This window comes from Carassius carassius, chromosome 9 (genome assembly GCF_963082965.1).
Source record: "Carassius carassius chromosome 9, fCarCar2.1, whole genome shotgun sequence".
NCBI lineage: Eukaryota > Metazoa > Chordata > Actinopteri > Cypriniformes > Cyprinidae > Carassius > Carassius carassius.
This window is the reverse complement of record NC_081763.1, coordinates 14000385-14022653: the sequence shown is the minus strand read 5'-3', so window position 1 is coordinate 14022653 and position 22269 is coordinate 14000385. Positions and strand designations below refer to the sequence as shown.

At 38.2% G+C, this 22269-nt stretch overlaps 1 protein-coding gene across 3 annotated transcripts; it reads left to right on the top strand.

Annotated features, from left to right (window-relative positions):
• The first annotated feature begins 958 nt into the window (after positions 1-958).
• Positions 959-14285, top strand: LOC132149002 (zinc finger protein Xfin-like). Of its 3 annotated transcripts, none has more exons than XM_059557861.1 (12): positions 959-1214; positions 2380-2891; positions 3175-3534; positions 6020-6190; positions 6286-6312; positions 6346-6510; positions 6630-7424; positions 8378-8602; positions 12326-13201; positions 13429-13558; positions 13676-13773; positions 13847-14285. In XM_059557861.1, the coding sequence occupies exons 1-12, from the start codon at positions 1025-1027 to the stop codon at positions 13916-13918; spliced, it is 3621 nt and encodes a 1206-aa protein (XP_059413844.1). In that variant the 5' UTR covers positions 959-1024; the 3' UTR covers positions 13919-14285. The 3 variants fall into 3 exon arrangements, with proteins under 3 accessions (XP_059413844.1, XP_059413845.1, XP_059413843.1); XM_059557862.1 differs by having other exon boundaries at positions 8375-8602; positions 13859-14285; XM_059557860.1 differs by having other exon boundaries at positions 8375-8602.
• Positions 14286-22269: the final 7984 nt, after the last annotated feature.

Below are 22269 nucleotides of genomic sequence, written 5' to 3'. Positions count from 1 at the left end.
GATGTTTTAATATTGTTTTTCTATTGGTAGTTTATTCGATTCATCTTTCCCATTTAAACAGTCTGGTTTTTCTGACCCTGTGTAGAAGACCCCAGATTTCTTCCAGGTTTACTGGGGATCTATTTTTTCACAACTAATTTATGCAAATGGACCACTAATGAAAATTACATATAAAACAACCCTAGTCTAGACTCTAGAGTAATTGTTACTAGTGTAAACTTTTATTAATGTTTTTTAAACGGTGTAAGAAGCATTCAGAATATTTCTGGTTTGTATAATGGCTTTCTAGTCAATAAGACGAAGTTACCACAGTTTTAAATTATTAAATATAATTTCATTCTTTCTGGTGGTTATCGTGATGGTACATTTTTGTGTTAGGGGTGACAACCAGAAATGTTATCTTGGGTCCTGTGATGATGGGGCCCTGCAAGACTTTCAATTGTAATGTATAGCTTACTCATTTGAATATTCACACACTGTGAATATTTGTAAAGAATATTCTCAAAAGAATATTAATCTTTTACCTTTTTAAGAATTATAAATGTCTGCTAAATCATTGATTGTAAAGGTAATCAGTGCAGTATTGCACTGCTGCAGCTAACTTGGTTATCTAAACTACTTTAAAACAAAACACTTAAGTTTTTTGTGATATATAAATTTATCAAAGAAAAACAGAAAAGAATGCGTAATGAAAATACAAAGCTCTAGAAGAGTACTGTTGTTGGACCTTACCGCCTCCCCAAAGTGCTTTGTTTAAATATAATTTTTTTCTCATTACTTAAATACTTTGAAAACCCTGTTTATTCGTGTACATAAAAGAACAACCACTTTTCTTACCATTTTTTTTATTTTTATTTATAAAGTTCTGTTTGTCACTCTGGTCCACACTCCAGTATAGTAGGTGGCGGTAATGCACCTTGACGTTGGATGCCACCCGCCATAAAACAATAAAAATAAGAAGAAGTGTATAGCTAGCTCTAGTGGTTTGTCTTTGCTGCTGAATTGCAGAGATAAAACATACACAATGACCAAACTGCAGCTGCTGCACCGCGCGCTGAACGAGCGTCTGATGGCGGCGGTGGAGCAGATCATGGAGATGGTCGGCGACACGGTGCTAGAGTATGAAGAAGAGACGATCCGTGCCCGGAAAGAAAACGAGGTTCTAAGACGGAGGCTCCGGTGGATGGAGGGGGCAAATCGAGCCGACTGGCCAGGTAGCACGACAGATCGACTTTAATGTAGCTTTTAATGCAAAATGTGGTGCATGACGATAGCATGACTTGATAATAGTTTTTTTTAAACATTTATTTTGTTGCTGCATAGTTTTGTGATCTGCATCCTATGCACGGCCGTGGACCATCCGCGTGCATTCAGCCTTTGCTCTTCCTTGTTAAGGAAGTTATAAACTTTTATTATAAGAACTATACGTGCAGCTGCATTAGGCCGAGGTAAACATCGATATGTCAAGTGTCTGCCCGATGTTTACACTCAAAAACGTTCCGTGGGTCACGCAGAGCAGAGCTGCCCCCTCTAGAGTCCACAGCAAGAAACATTTTAAGTCGCATAAACGCACTACACGAGACCGAAGGCCATTGACTTCCATTTCCTTGTGGTTTTAATCAGCACACTTTACCTACAGCCAGCCAGGCCCGTGCACAGACAGAGGGGCAATGGCAGAAATCACAGGGGGTGGGCAGTTATTAAATATGTGCATGTATATTATTTCAATCATATTTTTGTCTTTTACATTTTGTATTTTAATGGGATTTTTCCCGTACTAAATGTTTACTTTATTTATAAAAAAATTATGCACCATGGAGTAACCACTACATGGCTGTATACCCCTATAAACAGGGCTGTGTATTCCCTAGTTGCTGGGGAACATTGTTTTCAAACATAATTACGTGCTTGTATTAGATTAAGTATTTGGATATATACAGTATTTTGACTATTAAAGACTACTTTTTTTTAAAGTTGACATTTTAATTTGATTTGTCAGTTTTTGCATTATTATTATGGTCAAATCTGGACACAGGGAACGCATTTTGTTATTCATACTTGGTATGCTACATTTAATAACTTGATCAGTCACATGAAAGTAATCAGAGTAATATATTGACTCAGTGTGACCAGGGTGATATTCCTAAACTCCACGTCTCTGTCATCGATTGACAGCTTTATTGGCATGGTAAAAAAATCACGTTCAGTGGGGTTCAAGAGGGACACCTCAGCCAGTGAGGAAAGAGGGGCTTCAGCTACCGGGCCACCCCCCCTGTGCAGGGCCTTGCTTTCAGCTACTTAGTTTCATAGGTTGAAAACAAAAATCTCACAAAACACACTTTATCAAATTATCACACTTTGGTTTCTTTAAATTCTCAGGCCCATCAGAACCTGTTATGCTTTCCACAATGGACGAGGCCAATCCATCACGGCAAGATGAGTGTGCTGCCAACTTCGGATTTGTACAGCAATCAGAATCTCTTGAAATCAAAACAGAGTCGACTGATCTCCCACTGTGCATTAGACCTGAAAGCAGTGTCACCACATTTCCTCAAAGCATCGATCAGGGATCTGACAATGCCGGGACAGGCGCTGGCATTGCCTATGGCCTGACAGACAGTATGACCTGGGACTCTGGCCAAAGTTACATGGCCCCTCTGGACTTTGATCCAACTTCAGGTCCCTCCAGGGTCCGGCGCTGGAGAGGACGCAACAGAAGGCAGAGGATGTCCTTTGCCTGTCCAGACTGTGGTAAAGTCTTTGGGAGGGAACAGAGGCTGATGGTTCATATGCGGATTCATTCCACTGAGAGGCCTTATGCATACCGCCGGCGCAAGGCGTGCTTCTACGGTGACAATAGGAAAAAGAGAAAACTGCACAGGCTCTCTCAGGTAAACACCAGCACCGTTATTAATTAAAGTCAATCTGACATTAAAATTGACCCATTTTTTCTTTTTAATACACATTTTTGTCTTATTGTGATGAATATTATTCAGAAGCATTCTGGTATTAATAATCAAACCTACACTTAATTGTTTTCACATTTAATATACGGATTAACATTGAAATTTGTAGTTTCAAGTATTAAAATGATATATCAAACTAATATAAATGTAAAATGATAAAGTTTTTAGCAAATAATATTATAAATGCTTGTTATTCTCTCACATGCAGCTATCAAGAGAAATTGTGGATGATCTGTCAGATGGCTCTGAGCAGACGAACAGGAGCAGTGCATCGCCTGAACAACTAGAAACTACTGCACCAGGTCAAGAAGAAGAGCCTGAGAGTGACCATACCAGCAGTGATAAAGAACCAGAAAAGAGAATTACCACCTCTGTGCGGAATCAGCACGAAAAGAAAGTTGTAAACCAGATGTGTCAGTGCCCTCATTGCCCTCATCGGGTGTTCGCTCGGCCCTGTCAATTAGCCATGCACATGAAGACCCACACGGTCACAACTCATGTCAACCGACCCACCCAAGCACAGTCAGGAACTCGGGAGATAGTGGATGTGAACAGGATTTTACCCAAGGTACGGCACGTTCTCTAGTGTCATAAGTAGTGTGTGTAGATATGCATACATCAAAATTTTCTTTTCTTCACAGTTCACACAAAATCCTTCTTAAGGAAGTAAACCGATCGTAGAGGGCGCAAATGAACCACTCATTGAAAAAGCTGTATAAATAAATCATTATTCTGAATATTTGGTGTGATATGCATTAACAGATAAGTTTATTTGATGCAATAAGAGACTCACAGGCAAAGAAAGATATTGCAAGATGCACATTTTGAAGTAGTGGTTGACAAAATGATGCTGACATCTAGAAAGTAGGGTGGCTGATATTCAATTATTGCAAATTTACATAAACCTTCAGAAATTAAATGAAAACACATTTACTCCAAATACACTAAAACAAATAAAAGAACAACAAGTTGCAGCTATTCTTTGACAAAATTGCGAGTAGAGGTTGTGGGGAGATAAACACTAAATGGTTATTGGCTGATGGTTGTAATCTCAAAATACGAAAATACTGGCAGATTCACTGGTCTTTCCACCAAAGTGCATGAATAATGACCATTGCCATGGTAGTTCAGTGAATCCTAAGATAGTAAGCATGTATCTTAGGATGAACCAAACGCACTCATACAGCAACAGCCAATCTACGAAGAGAGCAAGAAAGCAACTACTGAAGCGGATGCAGTTTCAACGGTGAGTCTGGGGCAAAAATGACAGTTTTGAAAACAAGAGTTGATATGTGGCTTGGAACACATTCTGTTCATTCAAATAAACGTCTGAATTAACTATGTCACCTTTTTTTGTCAGATAATGTGTTTTATGTAACTAGTTAGATGAGTAGATCAAGCGTTTACATAAAGCTGAATTGGTGAACAAAGATAATGTTCTATAATCATAACATTTTATCAATTGCTACTAATTAATTGCTAGTAGTCTCTACGGCATGAAAACCAAGAAAAGCTGAGTGATTTTCTTCTTGTTATTATTAATATTTAACTGAAATGTTTTTTTGTCAGTACAGGCTATCCTGTGTTTGTAATCTGTAGAAAAGGTAGATCAATTATTACGTTTATCTGAAGTCTCGGACTGAGAGCAGTAGATTTGACCAATGTATGCCAATTTATTTAGCTGGTGTTTGTTTTTCATTGACTAATCCATGGGTTTTTGAGATTTTAAATGAGGGGTTTTCAACCTTTATGGACCCAGAGATCCCCAGCCAACCCAAGTACCTGTAGAATAAAAAAAGCTAAAAAAATCTTTAACATGTTACAGTAACTTTTTATTTATCACATACCACTATTACAACATGCAATTTCTAAAAGGTAGTTTGTTAGAAAATAGTTAAGAAATGCCAAAGAATATTCAATTTATTCTGGGACCCATGGTTGAAAACCCTGCATTTAAATAATAAGTCCAGTATCCCCAGTGAGTAAGAAAATGTTGGATTGTTTGACTATTATGTTCTTGTTGTTCACATTAAGTCAGCTATTATTAACTGTTTGCTAATTTGAAGTTCATTTTGTAGGTTTGCTTTCACCACTGCATTTAAGTCAAATCCATACAGTTATCTGAATGCATTCAGTGTTTTATAATATTTTATAATATCTTTAATGCATATAAGTATCACTAAAGAAAAAAACACAAAGCTTATGCAAATGTTTTTCTTATTGCTTCACAGGTGGCATTTGTTTCAAACCGCTGTTTTAGCAAAGTTTGGGACTACTTTTCAAAAGATGCATATGGTGAAGTCTTCTGCCATGAATGTTCAGCCAGAGTTAGCCAGGGGTCCAACAAGGCTGCTCAGAAGAACACCTCTAATTTATGGTCTCATCTTAGAATAAACCATCGACGTGCCTATATAGAGGCAAAAGGGTTCAGCCGACCAGTCAATATGCTGATCAACGCTTTGGACACAACTCCGATTAAATTAGAGCATTTTGAGCCAGAAGAACACACTGTAGAGGGAGGTGGTGAAATAAAACCGGTTTTGATACCAGGAGAACCATCCAGTGGAACTTTGTAAACAATCTGGACATAAAAACAATATGGTTTATATATGTATATACAGATTAGAAAATCACAACCTTTTGGATTTTTTTTTTTGTAGAAAGCATTTGTTTATATATTCAGTGCAATTATAATGAAGTTGTATTAATAAAATTTGTTTGACATGAATTCATGAATTTTAGTCTTTTCTACGGGTGGTTTACTTCATTATAGTAATATATTTCAAATGTTTGTAATGTCATGACATCTTTGGACAAATGTACTGTAGATTTGAAATGCCACTCATTGTCCTACAGTATCAGTGCAATGACTTTTTCAACTTCAAGTTCACTGTTAGAGTGAGTATTTATGCCGTTTTCCTGGAATGACTTCTGTAAAAAAAAAACAGACATTATTCATTCACTTTCATATCCAGGTTGTAATACATTTGGAGCTCATTGCACATGCCTTTCCATGCTTCTCTCATTGTCAAATGGACTTGCATTTCTTTCAGAGGCAAAGAAAAAAAAATGTGGAGAAGAAGGCCAAAGTTGCTGACAAGCATGAGCACCATTGTCCAGACTGTGACAGAGTCTTCTCTTATGCAAGTCGGTTGCGTTTCCACATGAAGTCCCATAATTCCAAAAAGGCTTTATTACGCAAAACTCTGCCAATCAAGACTGAGGTACCTGCTCACACAATACATAAATGTGATGTGGATATATGATTATTTACATTTATGTGTTTCTTATTAAGTTTGGATATTTGTATTCCTCATAGGTGACTAAAGAAGACACAACAGAGGCCGTGCCTAAAACTACAGAAGTACAGAATTTGAAGGAGCTAAAGAAAACATATGCCTGCCCACATTGTGATAAATTGTTTACTCGTGAAGGATGGCTGGGACCGCACATTCGCTCTCAGCACAAGGAAGTAAAGAACAGGAGTGATTACGTTAACATGTTTGCCAGTAGACGTACAAGAGCACAACAGCCTTTCACCATGGTTAGTTTTCAGATTTGTTATTGAATATGCAGATATTTATGTATACTTGCTGAGACACTGATCATTTTTTACTTTCATTTCTCTATAATAATCCATATTCCTTTTTAATGATCGTTAAGCAATTTCGTAAGCGCACAACTACGAAGTGGGGAGAAGTCACTAAGGACCCGAGACTGAAAAACCAGAAAACTAAAGAATCAAGAAGGGTCAAGGCTGAACTACTTCAAACAAATGATGAGTCCATCCTGGATGTTGATGTTTCCACAATCACAAATGATGAGGCTGAACAAAGTGCAGATCCTCCTATAATGAGCACAGATGAGGCTGAACAAAGTGAAGATCTTCTGAAAACAGGCACAAATAAGGCTGAACAAAGTGAAGATCTTCTGAAAACGGGCACAGATGAGGCAGAACAAAGTGAAGATCTTCTGAAAACAGGCACAAATGAGGCTGAACAAAGTGAAGATCTTCTGAAAACAGGCACAAATGAGGCTGAACAAAGTGAAGATCTTCTGAAAACGGGCACAGATGAGGCAGAACAAAGTGAAGATCTTTTGAAAACGGGCACAGATGAGGCAGAACAAAGTGAAGATCTTCTGAAAACTGGCACAAATGAGGGACAACAAAGTGCAGATCTTCCTAAAACGGGCACGGATGAGTCAGAGAACCCTTCTGAGCAATCAAATCTGAAAAAGATGTTTCCATGCAAAACATGTGGCAAAGAGTTTGTTATGGAGAAGAGGCTAAAGAAGCACTCAAGGAAACATATAGGACATAAGTTGCAGAATGAAAAGAAAAGAAAAAGAGCGCAAGCTCTAATGGAAACGGAGCTTGAGGAACAAGAAACAAGGAGATCGGAGGGAAAAGAGAGGCTTGATGATAAGATGTCAAGTAATCACAACCCAAATACTGCGGTATGTGTTCTTTACAAAAACCTGAAGAATGATCTGAATATACCATCACTTTCCATAGCTTTGAATCATGAAAACAAATAAGCATGATAAGCTTGATTTGTTTTAATAAGGGCCTTTTAAATCTTTAGAAATCAGTGGAACCAGATTTAAGAAAATTATTATTATCATTAAGAAAGTTCAGATTAACTAAGATTCCAAATTTACTAATTAATACTGCTGTACTCAGGGCCGGCTCTAGGTTATTTGGTGCCCAAGGCGAGAGAGCACCCCCCCCCCCCCCACCCCGGTAAAAAGAAACTCCACAGTTATTCCATAGTTATTCATTTTTTATTTTAAATGTTCACACAGCAACTCTTTAAAAGCAACAACCTGAAGGATACAGTAGAAAACAATAGAGAAGCATTAAGATCTCACCTCAAGGAAAAGCAGTTATAGTGTTTTCATTTTATTACGTGTTTTCATTTACCCCATCATTTAAAGCGCTAAAACCAGCTGTCAGATGTTTTTGCGCCACCCTCGGTTGCTGAGCAGCTGAGTTTGACAGCTGCCTGTCAGAGTGACTCGGTCGTTTTTTAGGATTGTAAATCTAGTAAAAGAAATGGACAAATACAAGCAGTGTGTGGACAGTGCACAGTAAAAGTGTACAGCGTGTGCGCAGCTTTCATAATACGTTACATACATTTAATTAACTTTTTTTTTTTTTAATTCTGCAATTTTGCACCCTGTCCAGCAGATGGCGCCCCAGGCGGCCGCCTGTGTCGCCTGTCGGCAAAGCCGGCCCTGGCTGTAGTAGATAATATTTTTAAACAAAAATCATATAACTTTATTACGTTTACTTTTGTTCATTGAAGAATGTGTATTTGTACATTGTATATTTTTTAAAGGTCTCCATTTTATAGATTATCTCATGCACAAATATGTATTCAAATTATTTTTTTATTCACCTTCAGCAGATGCCTCAAGGATCCCCCAAAAAAGAGGCATTACAAAAAACCAAATCCAGAGGTCAAGGGCCACTACCCTGCCCATTTTGTGGCAAAGTTTTTGCTTGGGAAATGCGGCTATTAATGCATATGCAGATTCATTGTGGTGAGAAACCTTATGCCTATCGGCAGCGCAAGAGACGTTTTTATGGTGACCTGAAAAGGGGCCAGCTCCCGAAAATCCATAGTCAGGAGGTAGGAAAGATTATGTGATTGATTATTTTACAATGAGTTTCATCCAGTTTCATATCTTTAGGAAAAAAGAATTGTTTTTGCAATGAATCATAGGTCATGTTAACCCTAAAGACTATTGTTTAAGTCATTATAAGAATGGTTGATTGTCTCCCCAATGCAGCCTTTGGGGGACAGAATTGGTGAGTCTGAGGAATCTGAGTGTGAAGAGATTGTGAATAAGGACAGATCTACACATCTGAGCAGTATTGCTACCCATGCAGTGTCTGGAGCTCTCGCAAGCAGTATTGAGACCACTGTACCAGAGAACTACACTGGCAGCCCTGACCTTTTACCTCAGAGAGCTATTGAGAAGCCTACCACTTCTTACAAGAGTAATCAAACAACCAAACCCGAACTGGTCAGTGACATCAAGAGTCACTTCAATTTGCAGCCCAGGATTGTTCTACAACCAATTATGACTGAATACAAGTATTGGAGCTCAGTGCCTCGGGAAGCTGACTTTAAATCAGGTTGCTTTGAAATAAGTAGTGGCTTTGATCACAAACAAACCTCATACCCAGTATTGGTTGATGATGAAATGGTGAATGCTGTGGAAGATAAAATTGTGGTTTCCAATTTTTGCACATTGCCATTAGAATTATCTAGTCATGGCATCCAGAACAAGTCTGAAATATGCCACAATGGTAATCCTGAGACAAAAGTAGTCTTTGTGGAGGTTGGATCTCCACAGCATGATTCGGAAGAAGAGCCTGACATCATGCCACAGAGTAGCGTTTTACAATCTTCGTTAAAGGAAACTATTTCTGGCACCATTCAGAAGAACACTGACTCTAAATTAGTTTGTGTTGTCTTCTCAGATGTTGAAGACAATGTTAATGAAGATGTGTTGAGTTCCTCCAAATGTTTAGATAAAAAGAAAACAGCCTTTGTTCCTAGCATTCAAAATGAACAATTAGAGGTGGAGAACAAATATGGCAAAAATCCCTCCAGAAACTCCAACTTTCCAGCTCTAGATGCAACTGATCCCACCAAATCTACTGATGGTGCCTCACAACTTCCTGAAGATCAGAGTATCTCAAATGACCCCCCCAGAAACCAGATGGCCTTTACTGCCATCAGACAAACAGAGGAGAGGCCCATGAGTCCAAAGGAGAGAATATCATGTCAAACATCTGATATGGTATTTGCTGGTCAAGAATCTCTGTTGGAAGTTCATGCTGACAAGAAACTGCTAGACATGAAGATTACCAATGGCGATGAGAGAAAAAATAAGAACAACCAGGTATGCAATAGTAGCAGATCTAAAAGTACAATACGGACTCAAAAGTAATTTTAATCTAAATCGATCTATGGAAATGTAACATTGTTTCTACACCGATTGCCGTCCGTGAGGCACAACGCAACAAATTACAATTGAACCTATTACGCTGTCTACACTGGATGCAGCACGGTGTGGCACAACACAACAAATTCCCAACATTAAACTGCTGCTGCGTTCTATTTATGACGTAGTGACACATATTGCAAATTATTTTCAACTATCTCTTTGTCGCGTCCAGTGTAGACAAAATATATCTGTTGCGTCGCGACATGACAACTGTCGCGTCTGGTGTAGACATGGTGTAAAGACATATGTAAATACATGAACCGAGAAATCTCAATTCATATTTATACTGTTTTCTTTTTAATTTTCTTAATGTTAGATGTCAGAATCATTTCTGGATGATTCAACTGACAACTGTGAATGTGAATTACCTGTGAAAAGTTCTGAAGAATTCGAAATGCCCTTATTCACACCCCATCAAACCTCTGATGGTAGATGCAAGACTGCAGTGAGCAGTGAAGAACAAAAAAAAGTAAAGCAAGCATTATATTGTCGGTTTTGTGAGAAGGCATGTAGAAATCTAGAACTGCACCTAAAGTGTGATCACGCAGAAGAACCTGAAGTGGTAAAAGCTTTAAATCTTGCCACAGACTGTAAAGAAAGGAAACAGTTATTGAACAGTTTTGCTATTAAAAAGAACTTCAACCAACCTAGAGCTTCTAGAATCGACTGTGATGAAGATATTGTTCATTGCATTTTTTGCCACGAGTCGTTTCAATGGAACAAATTTCGGGAGCATGCTTTTATATGTAAGCACAAAATAAATCCAGCTGCATCCAGCAAAACTAAGGAAATGTTTGATGCAGGATTGGGAAATCTTGCTCCAGACACTATCAGCATCTCCAGACCTTTAGAGCCAATTAATGCTACTGTGTCAAATCTCTCAGATATACGCGATCGCCCAATTCCAGAAATTAGGATATGTGAGGTGAAGAGGAACCATACTTTAATGTTAGATCATCCCCAAATTCTATGCACTAGTGACAGCCCAGCACAGAAGGTTTTTGATCTTAAATCCTCAAGCCCTCCTAATCTTGACTCTTGCCAGAGTGCTACTCCAAAAACCTATTATCCAGAAGTGAAGGGGTCAACTGTTTCTAACATTGACAGCAGCATAGCTCAAATTGATCTTTATGCACAATCATTAAAGCCATCTGTTCTAGATTCTTGCCAGTGTTCTGCAATAAATCCTCCTTATATGGAATCTTCATTTAGAACATCACGGAACCCTGATGTGGAGATACTTGAACCTCCCATATTAGATTCCTGTCAAACAATACGAGTCCTAGAATCTACAGTTCCAACCATTCCCATTTTCAACACTGGTTGCAGTATTCTTCAGCAGTCCCTTAAAAAACAAACAGATCATCCCCGACTTGTGAACCAAACATTTTCTTCAGATCCAGAGGTGTCTTGTGATTTAGAAGCTGATGATTCTTCTTCTTTTGATTCTGGGTGTTGTGACAGCCTTCAGCTTTCTTCAGAACCAAAGGTTCCTTCAAGTCCCGCACCCTTAAACTCTTCTTCTGAATGCAATACAGATTCAAAGTGTACTCTTAAGCTAGCTGTGTTTGATAATACATATTTGGGCACTAATGAGACAAAGCATACCCAAGATTCAGATGTAGAAAGGAACAACTTCATGGTCTCAGGCAGCTCTGATGTGCATCTAGGACCTGAAAGTCACCATACTCCAGATCCTAAGAGCTATTATGTTGAACAAAGCCAGTGTCAGCAGTCTGAAAGTACTGAAAATCCAGATTCTGACAGGAGTGGGAATCAGCCAACAGCTGATCTAGAATTAAAGTCAGTTCCTTCTGTTCAAGAAATCAAATCCAGAGCCGTAGGACACATGTCTTACCTTAAATTCCAAGAGTGTGATCTTCAAGAAGACCCTGAGAAAATCACTGATGAGAATGGAAATGATTGTGCTGTTGAAGTTCAACATGACTCAAGCATAACATTGACAAGCAAGCAAAAGAGAAAAAGAGTCAACCAGATCAGCTGTATGAAAGAGGAGTCAAAGAAAAGTTGTCCAAGTTCTCATTCTCAGGTTAATTTTTATTTAATTTTATATTTATTTTTTATTTTGTAATTTTATATTTTGTATTTATTTTTTATTTTTTTGCAACGCAAGCTTTTAGTGCCTACATTTGATAGAATTCTGCTGTAGTATTTTACATAAAATGAAAAGTGCTGATCTTTTAGTGCTAATATGCAAAAACTGACCATACAAAGAATTTAGAATTATTATATTATTTGATTTATTTAATTTATTATACTCTTTTAAAATGTGGATGGATTTATTATTTGTTATTGTTACTTCTTTGCAAAAACAGGGTCCTGCATGCCAAACCAATTCCACTGATGACAACTCTAGCGAATTCAAGATACATCACTGCTTTTACTGCAATCAGCCACATAATAGAATGATGGATCATCTTCAGTCAGTTCATCCTAATGAACCAGAGGTGGCAAAAGCCCTTACCTTTGACAAGAGCTCACAAGAAAGGGAACAACTTTTGAACCTTCTACAAACTAGGGGAAATGTTCTACACAACACAAATGTGGTTCAAAGTAGTAAACAAGATTTAAAACCATTTGGCAAGGACAAATCTGCTCAAAATGCTGAATATAGCTGTGGTGAAATGCTTCCTATTGCTGGGCCCATTCCTCCAGCTCCTACACTTATTTCCCCCTCTAGTTCAGAGGAGATTGATGCCAAAATAGAACCATCAGGTTTTCATTGCCTAAATACCATCTATGAAACAGATTTTGAAAACGAGCAAGGAAGTTCTTCCAATCCAGACCTCAGCTGCAATGAAGAGCAACCAGACATCTCAAGTCCAAATGATGAGGTTAGAAATGGTAGAAAGGCAGAGGGTGCCTTTTTACAATTCAGGCATTCTCCTGAAAATGAAGTAGGTTACGAATTGAAGTCTGATAATTCTCCCAATCCTAGCACGGCTCAAGAACCAACAGACTGTATGAACGAAGGAGTAAGTCTGCCAAAGTGTGATGTTGATCAAGAAAGGGCAATGACACCAACATCAGACACCAGTCCTCATCCAGAATATGATGTTCTCAGAAATCCATATGATGATTTCAGTCCACCTGAAAATGCCCAAACTCTGTCTTATGACACACAAAAGAGTAGCGTGAAAGCCCAAACTTGTGAAACAGGGAAGAAGAGGTGCTCACGTGTCGATAATCAGGTAAATATCATTGTTAAATTACACATTCTGAACTTTGTTCTTCACTCTCTATTAGAAGGTTCTTTACATTAAGAGATAATTTGAACCTCTCTCTCTCTTTCTATATATATATATATTTTATTATTATATTAATGCATGAGCAGAATTGTTCCTGTATCCAGTGAAAAGCCAGTATTTTCAATTAGCAAAGGATAAACAGTGGTGGTGTTTTCTCTTTTCATTTGTAGCCACTGATCAAGGATGATGACTTGGTGGGTGAAGGAGAGATGTCCAACTCAGAACTACATGTCTGCCAGCACTGCAAGGCAACTTTCGGCAGTCCATACATGCTGCACAGACATGAACACACTCACACAGGTCAGTGTGTGAAAAACCCATTTTTAATACACACGTTGATCACATATTGCAAGTCAAAGGAAAATAGTCACAGTGACAAGAGCCAGGATCATGATCGGGTTTTTTGTTGTCTTCAAGGGGACACACCATCTAGTGCAGACCAGGAAAAACTGAAAAGGGCAAAGAGATTAATTCAAGATGTAGAAACTTCAATGATGGATGAAGCTAGTATAGAGGTAAAAAGAGTTTTTGCCTCAAAAATGCTTTGTTATAAGAGAACGGGAATTAACATTCTTCTTTTATTGACAGCCATCAACAAAGAGTCCTGAGGATTTACCAAATGCTGTTACAGATGACACAGGGGAAAAGTTGCAGCCATAAAGCAAGGTAAAGTTACTGCTGGTCATGCAACCCTAAAAAGCATCAAAAGACACAATAAGAATTTCTTATCCATACTTTTAAAGCTTGTAACTTTTTTGGACTGAATATCCTTTTGTTTTAGACACAGAGGTGAGAGAGATCCAATTTGAAGAAACAGGACAGCAAAATCAAAGACTTTGAAAAGGATTGCGAGAAGACATTACATCTCACATTTGTTTTTTAAATATGTTTTATAATATTGTCTCAGTCTAATGGGTTTAATACTTTTACAGAATGATTAATTTCAGCCTGCTGTACTGTACAGATCATAGCATATGTTTTTTTTAAATTCTTATTAACTCCAGACTGAGAATAAAAAACTTTAGAGGAATCTAAAAGTATATTGGTCTTTTTTGGTATCTGTTATGTGACTTAAGTTAAGGCAGCTTTCAGTTACTCATTCCAAAGCTGAGACACAAGACATCTCAGCCATTTCTCCAGTCTTAAGTACTCTCACACTTTTTATGCAGTCTATGGTGTCACATGATCCTTCAGAAGTCATTCTAATTTGCTGATTTGGTGCCCAAAGAACATTTCTTATCAATGTTGAAAACATTTGTGCTGCCTAATTGTAAATCATGATACGTTTTTGAAGATTCTTTTATGAATAGAAAGTAAAAAAAAAGTATTGAAATATAAATCTATATAAAATATAAAACACTAGATATATATATATATATACACACACAAAAATGTACAATCATAAATGTCTTTGCTTTTTGATAATTGAGTATAAACAAAAGTTTTTTTAATTGCTGGTAACAAGTTTCAGGATACAGCTGGGTGTTTCAAGATGGCGGAGTGAGTGGTAGCACTTTTGCAGGCTCCGGTAAAAAGTTTATTTTTAGTCCTTGTAATGTGATAAACTAGTGTAACATCCCCTCTGTGAAATAGATATGTAACGTAGTATCAGCATTTTCTTAAGCTTTTTGGAATCATGTCCGATCACAAGTACGATTTGTCTGCTCTCCACGAGGCATGCGATGATTTTGACATTGAGGGAGAAATGGAAGCAGAGCAACATTCATCCAAAGAAGACAAAATTAACAAAGAACATACGCCGATTAAACAGCCAAATCCAAAGAAACAGAGACACCAAAGTGAAATTGAGGACGTGAATACTGGTGCTGCAATTCTTCATGCAGTACAAGCTCTGACCAGAAAAATGGACGAGCAGACGGAACTTTTGAAAAGTTTCGACAGACGTATCGAAGCTAACACAACCGCAACTAAAGAAAACAGAAGAAATTTGCGCGCTTCAAAAAAAAATAGGAGGCCTTCAGAGAGAAAACAGTTTGTTAAAAGAAGCATGTGCAGAGCAAACCCGATATAAAAGAAGGTGGAATCTGAGAATGATTGGTCTCCCTGAAAAGGATGGAGAGGACACGAGAGAAGTTGTCATCGGGATACTGACAAGAGTTGTTCCAATGTCTGTTGATCGGCTGCGAGACACCGTAGACACCGTTCACCGGCTGGGAAGGAAAGGCGACGCCGCTACCTCGAATAACACACCGAGAGCGATCATCATTCAGTTCAGGATGAGAACGGTGCGGGATGATGTTTGGAAAAAGTCGAAGGATGCGAGAGTGTGTAGAGACATGCACATACGTTTCAAAGAAGACTTCTCGAAAGAAGGCCGGGAGGCGCGTGCAAAGCTGTGGACTCTGGTCCAAGAAGCCAGAAAGACGGGTAAAAGGGCATTCTTAAAGGAAGGATACGCTCTGATCGACAACCGGAGAGTGGACCCCAATTGATCACTTGTTTTTGCTATCATTTGAATGGCTGGTAGAAATTCAGCCTGCACTCACGGTTGACTGAGAAATTTATTTTTTATTGTTGATTGACATAAACGTTCCGATATGTAAGTATCAACAATACCCGCACTTTGTTTGTTAATGCACTGAGCATTCGGGGTTAAATAAGCCGATGTTATGATCGGAGCATGGTCAATACGTTGAGGACTACAAAACTTTTTTTTTTTGCACGCCAGCATATGGCAGATACTGATTGTTTACTTTGGTTACCTGTTAAATGTTTTTTTAAAGCTGGTCATAATTTGTTTGTTTTTTGTTGCTATGGTAGTCTACTAACAATAGCTTTATGGCTGTCAAAATTAAGAAAAACACAAAGTAGACGAAGTTGATTCCATATTTAAATAGACCGTTGTTAAAATAGCTGTTCGGTTTGTAGTTTTCCTTTACTTCCTCTATAGTGTATAGAGGATTAGTTACACTAAACATGTAGATTTAGGACTAATGACTCATTCCTGCGCATCATTAACACTCTTTTGTGCACCGTTTATAGGTTGTCTACTTATCACCTAAATGTTTTCCTTTATTTCTTTAAATACTAGGGGGTTGAAAGATAATGTTAAACGTAAGGCTATTTTTCTCTTCTGTAAGGAGCAAAGGGCTAATTGTGTTTTTTTGCAAGAAACCCACTCAGTTGAGGCTGACAAAATTTTTTGGAAATGGCAATGGGGAGACTCTATCTTTTTCAGTCATGGAACGTCACGCTCGGCAGGAGTTATGATTTTGTTAAATAGATTTCCTGGGGAAATTATTGACCATAAAAGTGACCCTACCGGCTATTGGATAATGGTTGCAACTGAAATTAATGGTATAAACTACATTTTATTATTTGTGTATGGTTATAACAAAAGAGCACAGAACAAAACTCTCTTCTCATCCTTAATTAAGTACTTAGAAGAATGGAAATTGCTTTTTTTAACGGATAGAGTAATAATTGGGGGAGATTTTAACCTGGCCCCTGATCTTTGGTTAGACCGCCTACCATCAAAAAGACACTGCCACTCATTTGACGAAACAATAGTTGAATTAATCACAAAGGCCAATCTAATAGATTATTGGAGAATGAAAAACCCAACCAGAAAACAATTTAACTGGTTTAACTCATCTAATAATGGTCAATGCTCAAGATTGGATTATTGGCTAATCTCAGACAATCTAATTAATGAGGTAAATTGATGTGAAATTTCAGCATCACCCCTAACTGATCATTGTGTAATATTTTTGACACTTTCTCCGGGTGGAAGAGAGAATAACTCAAACCCCATATGGAAATTTAATAATACCCTCTTGGAAGATACTGAGTTTTGTAATGCAGTTAAACAACTAGTTAAAGAAGTAGGTGAATTGGAAATGTGTTTTCTGAGTAAATGGGAATGGTTCAAATTCAAAGTTAAACAGATAGCTATTAAGAAAAGTAAGCAATTATCAACACGTAAAAAGATAAGACAAAGGGACATCATTAGTCGCATTAATACGTTGTGCTGTAAAGATGATTTAACACTGGAAGAGCAGACTGACTTAAACAATTTACAGTCCCATCTTGATAATATATACTTGGAAAAGGCCAAGGGAGCATTTATTCGTTCAAGGGCTCGTTGGATCGAAGAGGGGGAAAAAAACTCTTCCTATTTTTTTAGTCTGGAAAAACAAAGACAGACGAAGAAAAAAATTGGGAAGTTGAATATTAATGATGTTATTATTGAAAATCAAGAACAAGTAAATGAAAAAATCAAAGCTTTCTATAGTAATTTGTATAAATCCCTTTTTTCTAAAGAAGATTGCTGCTTTTTCCTAAATTGGATTCAGGGGTTTAAAAAGACATTTGATGATAAATTTAAACAATCTATGGAAGATGAACTAAGAATTGAGGAGTTAGACTTGGCAGTTCGACAGATGTCTAAGGGGAAGTCACCTGGAATAGATGGGATAACCGTGGAGTTTTTCTTTTTCTTTTGGAGTGATATCAGAGAAATGCTCTATAATGCCTATTTAGATTGTATCTCAAAAGGTCATCTTTCTCCCACTATGAAACATGGTCTCATCACTCTAATTCCCAAACCTAACAAAGATAATCTGTTATTGGATAATTGGAGACCAATTACCTTGTTATGTAATGATTATAAATTATTGGCACTTGTCTATGCTAATCGTCTGAATGAGGGATTATCACATATTATTGATGAGTGTCAATCAGCTTTCATGAGGGGTAGAAATATACATAATCATACCAGATTGCTTCTAGACATGCTTGATTATCGAGATCTCATTGATACTGATGCCTTTATTTTATTTCTCGATTTTTACAAGGCATTTGACACTGTTGAACATGCCTTTTTATTTGAAGTCCTAGATTTTTTAGGTTTTGGGAACAATTTTTGTAAAATAATTAAGATGTTTTATACTGACATATATAGTTCTGTGTCCCTGAATCCTGGTATGACTCCTAGGTTTGAGGTGCTCCGCGGTATTAGACAAGGGTGCCCGATTTCTCCCAAACTGTTTATTCTAGCCACCCAATCACTTATCATGCTCATTAATCACAACCCCGATTTGCATGGGATCTCAATATTTGACAAGGAATTTAAAATTAGTCAATTTGCAGATGACACAGTAATCCTTTTAAGGAATAAATTCATGGTTGACGTTGCTCTTGATTCAGTATCAATTTTCTCCAAAGCCTCAGGATTAACCCTCAATGTTAAAAAATGTGAGCTACTTCCCATTCACTCGTCAATGGATTCCATCATCTCTTCAATCGAGGTTAAATCTGAAGTTAAATATTTAGGAATAGTCTTATCTAAAAATGCTATCAGAAGGGAAGATGTTAATTTTTCTAACCGATTAATAGATATGAAGAAATCTTTGAGTCGATGGCTTACCAGAGACCTCACTATCTTTGGTAGAGTTACTCTATCTAAAGCAGAAGGTATTTCCAAAGTAATTTATCCATGTCACTCCCTGTATGTTTCTTCCAGTAATATTAAGAAAGTCAACTCAATTATTTTCCAATTCCTGTGGAAAAATAAAACCCATTATATAAGGAAATCTCAGCTTGTTAAAGAGTATGATATGGGTGGTATCAAAGCCTTGGACTTTGAATCAATGTTTGGGACCTTTAAGATTAAGTGGTTGAAAACATATCTATCACAACCAGATTCAATGTGGTTTCACATTCCTAGACATCTATTAAAAAAATTAGGAGGGCTTGATTTTCTTCTGCAATGTGATTTTGAGGTGACCAAAATTCCAGTTAAATTATCAAACTTCCACAAACAAATTCTCCAATATTGGAAAATGATATTCACCCATAACTTTTCTCCACATGGATCCACCTTATGGAACAATAGGGTCATTCTAATCAATAGGAAATCATTGTTCAGGTATGACTGGTATGAAAATGGCGTTGTGTTTGTGAATGATATTATAGATGATAATGGTAACTTCTATGAATATAAAGCTTTCTTAGACAAATATAATTTAAACTGTACTAATAGAGAATACAGCAAGATCTGTAAAGCAATACCAGTACCATTATTACAGTTAATACAAAACACATTGTTATATACAATAGTAAGACCCTTACCAACTTTACCAAATTTAGTCATTAATGATTGTAGTTTAGTTGACTTTAAATGTAATAATAAATATATTAATGATGTTTTGAAATCTAAATTGTTTTTTGATTATAACAATAATCCGAATATGGTTGCATTGTCCATAGGAAAAACACATTTTAAATTCATCAAATGGCCTATTTCCCCAAAAGTTAAAGAGACTCACTTTAAAATAATTTATAAGATATATCCGGTTGCTGATTTTCTTAGAAAAAGATTCAAATTTGATGTAGACCCTTGTGTATTTTGTGAGATGGCTGATGAGACTCTGGAACACATGTTCTTCTTTTGCCCCGTGGCCAATAGTTTTTGGTCCGAAATACATAATTGGCTGTCACTTAAGATTGATAATATCCCTAATCTCACCTTGCCACACATCCTCTTTTATATGGATAATGTAGATTCATCAGTATCAGATTTAGTCAATATGATTATTCTTATAGGTAAATATCACATTCATTGCAGTAAGTGGAGATGCTCTAAGCCTTCCTTTGTTTGGTTTATAAATGATTTTAAATTGTTTTTTACCTCACTGAAAAAGGTCAAATCTACTAAAATCGCAAGGAAAATGTGTAGTGATATATCTAGGAAACTACTGTTGTGATTAATCTCCCCTTGTGTGTGTGCGTGTGCAGCTCCAAATGGGATTTTTTGCCTGTGACTTGTGTATTTCAAAGTAGCTCCCCCTTGTTGTTTTGTTTTTTTTAGTTTTTTTTTTTCTGCTTGGTTAGTACCTTTTGTATATTGACAACATTTGTATATATGAATGTGTATTCTTTTCCCCTACGAGAGTTTTGTATGTTGTTGTTTTTTGTTAATAAAAAAAAAAAAAAAAAAAAAGTTTCAGGATTCTGATTTCTGTAAAACATATGGGTAATAAAATAGGTTTATGTAGTTTGTAATTTAATGACTAAATCTCCTGCTATGATTTCATTTGTCAAACCTTTTTTTTTTACTTTAAAATATTTAAGTACACTGGTAGCATTTTTACTTTCATCTCGTGTATGCATTTGGCTAGATAGTTTGACCTTTTTCTCAGAATCCATACTTAAAAATAAATATTATTTAAATATAAAATTTACACCGCTGAAGTGCTGATGGTGTTTCATTTATCTATGAATTGAATTTCAGCTGGAAGATTGAAGCTGGAAAACATCTCGGTTACGTATGTAACCTTGGTTCCCTGAATAGGGAACGAGATGCTGCGGTGACGTCACCACGTATGGGAACACCTTCGGTGTGACGAATGTCTGAAGCCCTATACCATCCCGCCAATCCTATTGGCCAAATAGCGCGTGGCACCGCCCAGTCATGCGTAGGCATATATATACCTGGTGCCGCGCGCCATTTACCTCAGATTTCATGACGAGAAGGGAAGAAAACTATCAAGGTACGGCACGGCCAGAACCGCAGCATCTCGTTCCCTATTCAGGGAACCAAGGTTACATACGTAACCGAGATGTTCCCTTTCATAGGTCACTTCGATGCTGCGGTGACGTCACCACGTATGGGAACGCTATACCATCACGCCTGACGTACCTGATAGCTTGGATCCAAGGAAGCATCTGCTCAAGCGGAGAGAACCCGGGAGCCAGGGGCCATCCTCACATCCAGACTGTAAGACCTGATAAAAGTGCTCGGTGAGGACCAACCTGCCGCAGCACAGATATCATCCATAGAAGATCCACTGAGAAAGGCTTGAGAAGAAGCCACTGCTCTTGTGGAATGACCTTTTACTCCTAAGGGCGAAGCGAGCCCGCGCGCCTCATAGGCCAAGGAAATAGCCTCCACCAGCCAATGGGACATGCGCTGTTTCGTAACTGCATGGCCCTTATTCTTATGTCCAAAACAGACAAACAGCTGGTCAGACTCACGCCATGGGGCAGTGCGATCCACATAAGTCTTCAACGCCCTCACAGGGCAAAGACTTAGATCTCCAGACTCTGTCGCAGCAGGAGAAAAGGCCTCCAGGACCACCTGCTGAAAATGAAAAGGATTAGACGCGACCTTAGGAACATAATTAGGCCTAGGTCGCAACAACACTTTCACAGAGCCTGGTGCAAACTCCATGCACGAGGGTGAGACAGAGAGAGCCTGTAAATCCCCAACTCTTTTAAGGGAGGATAAAGCCATGAGAAGAAGTGTCTTCAGAGACAGGAGCTTATCCGATACAGTTTCCAGGGGCTCAAACGGATGCCCTGACAAACCCAGTAACACAATGGATAAATCCCATGAAGGAACTCGCACAGGGCGGAAAGGCCTCAACCGTCGCGCACCCTGTATAAAGCGAGAAACCAGTGGGTGACGACCCACTGAAACACCACCTATATGCTCATGGTGAGCTGAGATAGCTGCCACATAAACCTTCAAGGTGGCTGGTGTCAATCCCTCCGAAAAACGGTCTTGAAGAAATTCCAGTACTGAAGCCACAGGGCAGTAAACTGGATCTACATCATGAGTTTCACACCATGTCATAAACAGTTTCCACTTGAAAGCATATAAGCGTCTCGTAGAAACTGCTCTAGAGTTCAATATAGTCTCGGTAGTTTCAGCAGAAAGACCGGGACATATCAACTCACTCCGCTCAGAGGCCACGCCCACAGGTTCCACAGATCTGGTCTGGGATGCCAGATCCGTCCCTGTGCTTGCGACAATAAATCCCGTCTGAGGGGAATCTCCACCGGAGAGCCCGCTAACAGATTGATGAGATCCGCAAACCACGGCTGTGTGTGCCATCGCGGAGCCACCAGCAACAGCTGTCCCACTCTGTCCCGCCGTATTCTGCATAATACCGCTGGGACTAGCCGAATCGGAGGAAACGCATACAAGCTGGTCCTGGGCCAGCTGTGAGCTAGCGCATCCAGACCCAGGGGTGATGGAGGGCTCA

What these genes read in the sequence shown, in the direction of transcription:
- LOC132149002 (XM_059557860.1), top strand. Translation starts at nt 1,025, where the DNA reads ATGACCAAACTGCAGCTGCTGCACCGCGCGCTGAACGAGCGTCTGATG. An exon ending in AACTGCACAGGCTCTCTCAG is followed by an intron (nt 2,892 to 3,174) that starts GTAAACACCAGC and finishes TCTCACATGCAG; the next exon opens with CTATCAAGAGAAATTGTGGA. An exon ending in TGAACAGGATTTTACCCAAG is followed by an intron (nt 3,535 to 6,019) that starts GTACGGCACGTT and finishes CATTTCTTTCAG; the next exon opens with AGGCAAAGAAAAAAAAATGT.